Source organism: Rutilus rutilus (genome assembly GCF_951802725.1).
Source record: "Rutilus rutilus genome assembly, chromosome: 4".
Classification (NCBI taxonomy): domain Eukaryota; kingdom Metazoa; phylum Chordata; class Actinopteri; order Cypriniformes; family Leuciscidae; genus Rutilus; species Rutilus rutilus.
Window position 1 is genome coordinate 13,346,625 of NC_140212.1, and position 9,357 is coordinate 13,355,981.

At 39.4% G+C, this 9,357-nt stretch overlaps 1 protein-coding gene across 1 annotated transcript in view; it reads left to right on the forward strand.

Moving 5' to 3' along the window:
* dnai7 (dynein axonemal intermediate chain 7) overlaps nt 1-8,770 on the forward strand; it is a gene marked incomplete at its 5' end in the record, with an annotated part of 23,072 nt that extends 14,302 nt beyond the window's left edge. Inside the window, 15 exons of the mRNA XM_084406898.1 lie at nt 510-527; nt 857-944; nt 1,029-1,120; nt 1,267-1,371; nt 1,458-1,595; nt 2,683-2,817; nt 2,904-3,007; nt 3,082-3,379; nt 3,470-3,578; nt 4,386-4,549; nt 4,641-4,815; nt 4,937-5,151; nt 7,830-7,988; nt 8,106-8,219; nt 8,325-8,770. Of these exons, the coding sequence (XP_084263024.1) occupies nt 510-527; nt 857-944; nt 1,029-1,120; nt 1,267-1,371; nt 1,458-1,595; nt 2,683-2,817; nt 2,904-3,007; nt 3,082-3,379; nt 3,470-3,578; nt 4,386-4,549; nt 4,641-4,815; nt 4,937-5,151; nt 7,830-7,988; nt 8,106-8,219; nt 8,325-8,600 (2,190 nt within the window). The 3' untranslated portion in view covers nt 8,601-8,770. The remainder of the gene's footprint in view (nt 1-509; nt 528-856; nt 945-1,028; nt 1,121-1,266; nt 1,372-1,457; nt 1,596-2,682; nt 2,818-2,903; nt 3,008-3,081; nt 3,380-3,469; nt 3,579-4,385; nt 4,550-4,640; nt 4,816-4,936; nt 5,152-7,829; nt 7,989-8,105; nt 8,220-8,324) is intronic.
* Between the last annotated feature and the right edge of the window lie 587 nt (nt 8,771-9,357).

Consider the following 9,357-nt stretch of genomic DNA (forward strand, 5'->3'; position numbering starts at 1 on the left):
GATGACAATATTGACAAGCTTTCATACAAGCTTTTTTTTTTTTTTTTTTGCAAAATTTACAAAACTCTATTGGACTACTGTATCAGGATGTTGAGTACACTTTTAATGGTTAAGTTCTTCACCATATTTGTATCAGACGTTTCCCGCTTATAAGTAATTGTTTTCTATCTCGCGTGCGCCGTTGACATGGTGACCAGACGCCTGCCTGCCTGCCTGCTACCCGAGAGCTTTTCAACATGGTGAGTCAAGGTTTCCCGATGTTTTTAAGAAAGAAAAAAATGTTAAAGCAACAAAATATAAGCACATATGTGCTATAAAGTCTATGTTCAGTCAATTAATAATGGCTGCTTATTTAATAAAACATAAAAAGCAAAAGCGAAAGTCCCGAGACAAAATGTAAACTTAGCATCCTATGTTAGCAATGCCTGTCTGATTTTATACTCACCTTTGACTTTTTGTCTGTGATGTTTTCCCCTTAATCCATTTATTTCTCATTTTTTCTTCAACAGCCACCAAAGGATGGAAAAGTATGTGTGTTTTTTTTAGGGGGAGGGGAGTGAATATATTTATAGCTTCAAACCTCAAATTATTTAAATTTTATTAACATTATAAATGTTTTTTTGTCAGGTAGGCTTGTAGGTGTATTCTTAAAAATAAAATACCAATTTTGTCAGTAATATAAAGTCTGTATAAAAACATCTCTTCACTCACAATTTTGTTTTATTAGAAATTGTAGAGTTTTGTAGAACTATAATTGCAGCTATAAACTTTAAGCTCAAAAAATGTTTCATTAAAAAGGAAAGAAATAATTTGCTCACTTTACACGGCATAAATAACTTGCATCTTTTGTATCCAGTCTGCAAAAAAGAAAGGAGGAAACATCAGCAAGGCTGAGAGGGAGAGATTGCAGAGAGAGGCAGATGAACAAAGATTGAGAGAGGAAGGTATATCTGCAGTATTAAAGTCATTTAATTTTAAATGAGTTTTTTGATTGATAACAAATCTGTATACTGCGTTTTGTCCTGTAGAAGAAGCTCGTCTCATTGCCGAACGTGAGGAGAATGAAAGGCTGGAGAGGGAGCGAATAGAACAAGAGAAACAACAGCTACTTGAGTTAAAGGTCTGATGAACTTTCATTTGAACATTCACAGTTGTGTTGCAGACATTTACCTGCAGGCTTTAGTGCATATGCAGCTGTCTGTACTGATGGATTGTGTGTGACAAGTTTGGATGTAATGACTGATTGACGCCTGTCAATGTCCACAGGACAGAGAGCGCAGAGAGGACGAGCTGAATGAACTGCGGCACATTCTAGATGAGAATCACTCTGCAGTCACCACGTGGGAATCAGAATGCAGGAACAAAGCTAAGGTAAGACTCATGTAGCTTTATCTCAGGGTAATTCTGAGGCTACTAAAAGTGTGTTACAGGATGATTTGTTTTCTGGTCTTTTCTAGTGGGAGCGTTACATGCGTTGCGACGGCAGTCCGGATCCAGCTGTGCAGCCGGAAATCAACTCCTTCATCAGTTTGTGGAGAGAAGACTCTGAAACCCAAATCGAGAAGGTCTTGGAAAACTGTGCTCTGGCTCTTCAGGTGAGACCAGCTCTCTGGATCTGTTGTTTTCATGTTTTCAAGTCCATTATTGATGACTAAGGTGATCCTGGTAAGTCGAAGATCACTATTATTGATCATTTTAGTATTAAATTTGACACATAACTCATACCTCTGTGCTAGGGTCATGAGTGATACCTCAAATCATGTTAATTGTTAAGGATCCAATGTTTTATTTCCTTCTGGAGGATGATAAAAAATCGGATGAAATGTCAGACGTAAAGGGCCGTTCACAACAAGGCTGCAGAGGTGGCCTTTGCAATTCGGAGTTCCCATTTCAAAGAAACAGTTGGAGGCCCCCCATAATTCAGTCAAACAATTTATTAAAAACACGTAACGAAAAACAGACAATGTTCTAAGACTAAAATAAAAGTCACCTAACATTAACTTCTTGTTTATTGACCTGTTGTATGAAATCAATAGGCTATCACATTTCGCAATTGTGCTGATATTCGGGAAAACAGCACTCTATAGCCTATCCTGTTATAAATATTAAAAACAAGTACACAAGAACACCAGGCAGTACAAATTTTAACATGTAGTACACAACATGTTGATGATGCATTCAATGTACAATGCAGAAACAATGTACAAACAGTGTTGTATTTGAACTGTCTGGAGTTCCACAGCAGTGGAAGGAAATAAATGCAAGGTCTATACACAAGTTTTTTAAAACTTACTTTAACTTAAGCGTCGCATTTTTTAGAATGTAGCGTCATGAGCGAGAGACATGAGAGTCAAATGGAACAATCAAACATGTCTATCCAGAGCATGTTTGCATAGAAAAACAATGGAAAAGCAGCACAGTGGAATGCAAAAACGTGTTATGTGTGAATGGCCCCTTAAAAAAAAGAGAATGTTACTGTCCATTGGTGTGGATTCTGGTTATCATTATAGCAATCTTTATAGTTATCATTCTTTGGCCTTTACTGTACATTGAAACATGGGTATCTAGAGACCACAATGGTTTTTTTGACTCTGGCAAGCCCTGGCAACATTGTACATCATGGTGGTGAGTTTGCACAGGCATGTTTTCTTCAGAAAATCTAAAACAATTTCTCTTGGACAGTTGATAGACGAACTGGACTTCCTCTTGAGTGAGGGTCCTGAGCCAAGCACTGCTCAACAGTATCGCGAAACAGTCCTTTGTCTACAGAGTATCAACCTCTCCAAACTCAACCAGGCCACTGAGGAGCTACTTAAGGTGTGAGTTCTTCTAAGATCTTCCCATGCAGCTTACTTCTATTTCAACACATATTGGATATAATATGTGTTTTGCGTCCCGTCCAGTTTGCAAATTCTAGTTCTGACATTGAGAGCGGCAACATGCAGACTGTAGTCCAGGACGACAATATTACTCTTTGTCTGTGGGCCAACCTCAACAAAAATCCAAGGTTTGTCAGTCTTCATGGTGAAATTTAGGCACTATTGTAGGATAAAGGAAATACTTGACAATCCATGTTTCCAGGTTTAAAGGTTACCGGTTCGAGGAGGTGGGTCTGGGTTTCGAGCTGCCGAAGCCTCTGGCTGTGAGTGACATCGCTGTTCGGATCCTTCACACACGCTACGACCACCTGTCCCACCGCAGCGAGCGTGAACAGGTCCAGAGAAGGAGATCCATGATGGAGGGCTTTCTCACTGGAGGGCCATCTGAGAGTGCTGCAGAGGTGCAAGATGGGAAGATAGTGGGAGAGGGAGATGAGGGAGAAAGCTCAAAGCAGGTGGAGGAAGAGAGCCGTTCAGTCAGATCAGAGAGCAGGAAGAGGGTGAGTGAGGCTTTGATCATGTTGTGCACTATGTACTTGTTTTCTAGTGGATTCTGTCGCTGACAATATTAATGTGTGTCCATGTGTCAGAGTGCTGTGAGTGTGATCTCATCTAAGGAGGGGAGGAAGAGCTCTCCAATCAAGCTGTTAGAGGACGGAGAAAGTCAGATGGAGGGAATTGCTACAAGTTTAGAAGCTGGTTTGGTCCCTTCCATTTATTGTCTTTCACTTCCTGACTTCCTGATTTATGAGGATGAAATCTTTATCACATAAAAACAAATTGTATAATTTGTGATTATTTGTAAAATACCACTAATGCTTTAAATTATAAATTGGATTGTTCCATATTTGAAAAAAATTTATTTAAAGTATGCACATCAGATTTATAATAATAACATATTAATGGGCCAAATGCAGTGCGTTTAATATCAGACATGCCAATTAACTGGCAGAATAATAATTTTTTTTATGGTTATTATTAATTATTATGTATACAGTATGGACACTGCTGCCATGATTTTATAAAAGCAATAAACCACTGAAGGATGTTACATCATAGTCTACCTCACAAAAGCATGAACTGCACGTGACTGCGTGAGTTTGAGTTGATATCTATATTATGTACATATTACAGTTGCTATGTTGCTTTGCATAAAAAGCCCAGAGTTACACTACTGAACTGTATTAAGTGGCAAATTATGTTTTTTTCTAATTATTAATATTATTTAACTATGCTTTGCATGGCACCTAAAAACACAGCTTACTTGTACTTGGGTATTAAAATTGTAGCCAATAAAAATGTCAAAATATTTTGATGTTAGGATGATATGCAATAAATTGTTGGTCAAAATGCTATACTACTTTTAATTAAATAAAAATAAAAACATACTGCAAGTTAATTTAGGCATCACAACATTATAACAAAGTATGATGATGGAATTTAATTTTGAGATCTGCTAAAGATTACAGTGTGTTATTAAACTAATCTTTATTAAACTGTCTCTAGATCAAAATGGCTCCAACCCATCCCAAGCTGAACTGGTGTTTGACAGTGCTGACATGCATATAGTGGATCTGCAACAGTTCACACCCTTGGGCGGAGTCTTCTACTTTGATGTCTTCCATCTACCACCCCAGTCTCATATAGTGAAGGGCTGGGAAATGAGAGAGGTACATCTTGGGATGTAATCAGGGACACTCTGCAAGAGATCATAGAAAGTAATTTGCATTAATAATCATGTGCTGTTGTGCTTCCTCATAGTTGTTAGAGACCGGTCTCCAGGTGTTCCCCTATCCCACAGAGCAGAGCTCTACCTCAGTGAGGCTGGATGAACACAGTAGCACTGTTGTCTCATTGCCTGTAGAGGTCACTGTCGCTCTGCCTGACTCCATAATGTTTCTGGAGGGTCCACAAGTGGCACGCTGGGATCCCATCGGTGAACAATTCACACCACACGTATATTACAGTATATGCAACAATACATTTTATATTGTATACATTCATATCTTAGTACAGTATTTTACCTCATGGTTGTTATTGGTCACCGTTTTCTGCAGGCCAACACTGGCGGACGGACTGCATCTCTGAGACAAATTATGACGCAGAGACCCGCAGCATCTCCTTTCAGATGAATGCATTCTATGCCTTCACATTACTGCACGAGTCTTATGCTAATATGCCTTTCCAGTCATGGGAGCTGAGGCCTCTGGGCCAAGACTCAGCATTGTTCACAATCACTGGAGCTCTTACTGAAGTCAGCATCACCATCAAGGCAAGAGAGGCCCTGTTCAAACATATCCAAGATATATAAAAACGTGTGCCAAATTCTTAGAAATGTACTCTAAGTATTTATGTTGGTTTCAACTTAAAATTGTTTAAAACAAGACAAAACAAGCATTAAATAAGTTTAAACAACTACAAATCAAGACATTTCTTAGTATTTAGTTATTTTTAGAACAAATATACATCTTTCTAGTTATCCCTATTTCTAAAATATTTTATTGGGTAGAAATTGTGAGTGTGTCCTTCAAATATTGTTGTGGAAAATGGGGGGGGGGGGGGGGGGGGGGGGGCACTTATTTAATATTTTCATCAAATATTTAAACTTTTTAAAAAATGTCCCCTACCCGTATCTGCATGTTGATTCTACTACTTAAATTTGATTTGGAGGACAAAGTGTTTCAAATCTTAACAAGAAGCAAAATAGTTTTATTAAAATACATGCTTGTCACAGATGTTACATGACACATAATTACTCCATGTATGAATTACATTCACCTAAAGGATTATTAGGAACACCATACTAATACTGTGTTTGACCCCCTTTCGCCTTCAGAACTGCCTTAATTCTACGTGGCATTGATTCAACAAGGTGCTGAAAGCATTCTTTAGAAATGTTGGCCCATATTGATAGGATAGCATCTTGCAGTTGATGGAGATTTGTGGGATGCACATCCAGGGCACGAAGCTCCCGTTCCACCACATCCCAAAGATGCTCTATTGGGTTGAGATCTGGTGACTGTGGGGGCCATTTTAGTACAGTGAACTCATTGTCATGTTCAAGAAACCAATTTGAAATGATTCGAGCTTTGTGACATGGTGCATTATCCTGCTGGAAGTAGCCATCAGAGGATGGGTACATGGTGGTCATAAAGGGATGGACATGGTCAGAAACAATGCTCAGGTAGGCCGTGGCATTTAAACGATGCCCAATTGGCACTAAGGGGCCTAAAGTGTGCCAAGAAAACATCCCCCACACCATTACACCACCACCACCAGCCTGCACAGTGGTAACAAGGCATGATGGATCCATGTTCTCATTCTGTTTACGCCAAATTCTGACTAAATCGAGACTCATCAGACCAGGCAACATTTTTCCAGTCTTCAACTGTCCAATTTTGGTGAGCTCGTGCAAATTGTAGCCTCTTTTTCCTATTTGTAGTGGAGATGAGTGGTACCCGGTGGGGTCTTCTGCTGTTGTAGCCTCAAGGTTGTGCGTGTTGTGGCTTCACAAATGCTTTGCTGCATACCTCGGTTGTAACGAGTGGTTATTTCAGTCAAAGTTGCTCTTCTATCAGCTTGAATCAGTCGGCCCATTCTCCTCTGACCTCTAGCATCAACAAGGCATTTTCGCCCACAGGACTGCCGCATACTGGATGTTTTTCCCTTTTCACACCATTCTTTGTAAACCCTAGAAATGGTTGTGCGTGAAAATCCCAGTAACTGAGCAGATTGTGAAATACTCAGACCGTCCCGTCTGGCACCAACAACCATGCCACGCTCAAAATTGCTTAAATCACCTTTCTTTCCCATTCTGACATTCAGTTTGGAGTTCAGGAGATTGTCTTGACCAGGACCACACCCCTAAATGCATTGAAGCAACTGCCATGTGATTGGTTGATTAGATAATTGCATTAATGAGAAATTGAACAGGGGCACGTTCAAGTTCAAAACGGTGCGCAACGTTTTGCTACGGTTTCCGGGTTGAACGTCATGTTTCCTGGAAACGGCGTGCACCGGTGTGCAACGGGGTTTGAGATACGTTTTCTCGTTTGGTGGGTGTGTCAGAACTGCAGTCCAATCAGCAGCAACATGTATATAAAGCACGTGGTATTAAAGTGAACTCGCACAATGGGTTCAAGGAAAGTAATTTACAAATGTGTTCGATGCAGCTCGGTATACGCAACAACTGAGGATATTAGAAGACATGTTTGTCGTAAGTTTTATTGTAAAAATATAGGATATCAACATAATGATGTAGTTGTTTATATTTTTAGCTTCATTGCAAGTGTATGACATTTGGTATAGAAATAAACAATGGTAATTAAGTGCTTTTCCTAAAAATGAGAAAGAAAATACAGGGTAGGCTATTAAAACAGTATGAACTACAAATAAAGTCAGTATGTGAGGCTAAATAGATGTGTTTTAGTCTGAATTAGGTAAGATGTGTGCTTCCATTTCAGTTTCAGCAATCCCTTCACTCGATTGGGATGTTCTCTTTTGTTCTGGGCGGCAAGTGCAGTAACTGTAACATCGGGCATATTTTGTAGTATTAAACACATATTTATACCGACTTCATAAGGCTCCGAAAATTCTAAACAAAGAACACAAAGAATGGCCTTCTCAGCTGCCATAGTTGCAACTCTTGCGTCATCAGAACAGTGTGTTCAACGCATCACCGTTTCTGTTTAAAAAACGTTGTGCAACGTTTTGTCGGGGCTGAACGCAGCCCAGGTGTTCTTAATAATCCTTTATGTGAGTGTATATTTTTTATGTATTTTTGAATATATCAATAGACAATAGAAAAAAAGCTGCCATTGAGACATTTAATTTAGATAAGCCTTCATTTCAAGGCCATATTGTTTTCAATACATACTGAAGGCCCAACAAAATTGCTTTGCCCTCTGTGTGCAATCACCAGCACTGATCAATAGCTTTTTTGTTTCTCAGGGTAAGCGGTGTATGCTGCAAATGGAGGAGACAAAAGACCTGGATCATATTCTAGGGAAGTGGATGAGCCCCTCAGAACTGCAAAAGGCCATGAGGAGAGCTGGGATTAATATATTTGTGAATGAGTATTCAGACAAGTACGTCAGCATCAACTCAAAGGTAACAAAGGGGCTGAATTGCCTTGGAGCCAATTCAATAATTAACTGTTAAATAGACCAGTTATAGAAACCTAGCTTTTAGCTTACTATATATTTTTATACATTTTCTCATTTTTAGGACCCATTAATAGAGCACACAGTGTATGAACAGATGGCCCTAATGTCCTCAGCCGTGGCTTTTTCCTGGAGCCGCTGGAACACACAATGCAGACAAGAGCACCTTGTTCTTCAGGTATGTCATGCACTCCTATAAACAGACTGAAGCCCGATTGAACTACTGTATATGTTCTTTTTAAGCAGGCAGTACCTCTGACCTCTAACCTTTTGACTCTGGTAGGCGTGTGAACAGCTGGAAGCGGTGCCAGTGGCTGAGGAGATGTGGTCTCTTTACTTGCTGGGTGCTCAGAGGAACCAGCATCTTAAGATGAAGGAGCATGACAACAGCTTCTCTGCTGAACTGGCCGAGGGCAGTGAGTTCCACTCCACCTTTCTGCACATGCTCAGACAGGACATGAGCATTGAGGGACAAGCTAGAATCCGTCAGTCTCACTATCTCTACACAGACACCATAGAGAGGCTCCTGTGTGCAACACGTGTCCTCACATATTCCTGAGATTAGAAAACTTACACATCCAGAAACAGGCAACACACATGCACACTAATATCTAAAACATTTGACACCTGTTTTGAACTTGTGATAGTCATTGCAATATGTTGAGGATATGAAATTACACTCAGCATACTTCTCTTTATAACCAGCAAGTGGAGCCAAATGATCTTGAATTTTTCTGATACCAGCAAAAATATTAAGAAATGTGTAAAAGAAATAAATATATGATCTCAGAGCACTGACCACTGGGCTAAATCATTGACGTTGAGGAAATGTTTACAGTGCCAGAATATAAACTCACATGTGAATCTTATCAAATCTTGACCTGTCCAGGTTTCCCCTATAATAAAGTTAATTTTAATCAAATTGATGTTAAATAAAGAAATTACAAATAAAGGAGATAGAGTAATTAAATTCTGAAGGGGAATTAAGATTAAGATATTTTTAGCAGTGTAAATATACACTGAACAAAATTATAAATGCTAAACTTTTGTTTTTGCCCCCATTTTTCATGAGCTGAACTCAAAGACCTAAGATTTTTTCTATGTACACCTTAGGCCTATTTCTCTCAAATATTGTTCACAAATCTGTCTAAATCGGTGTTAGTGAGCACTTCTCCTTTGCCGAGATAATCCATCCACCTCACAGGTGTGGCATATCAAGATGCTGATTAGACAGCATGATTATTGCACAGGTGTGCCTTAGGCTGGCCACAATAAAAGGCCACTCTAAAATGTGCAGTTTTACTGTGTTGGGGGGG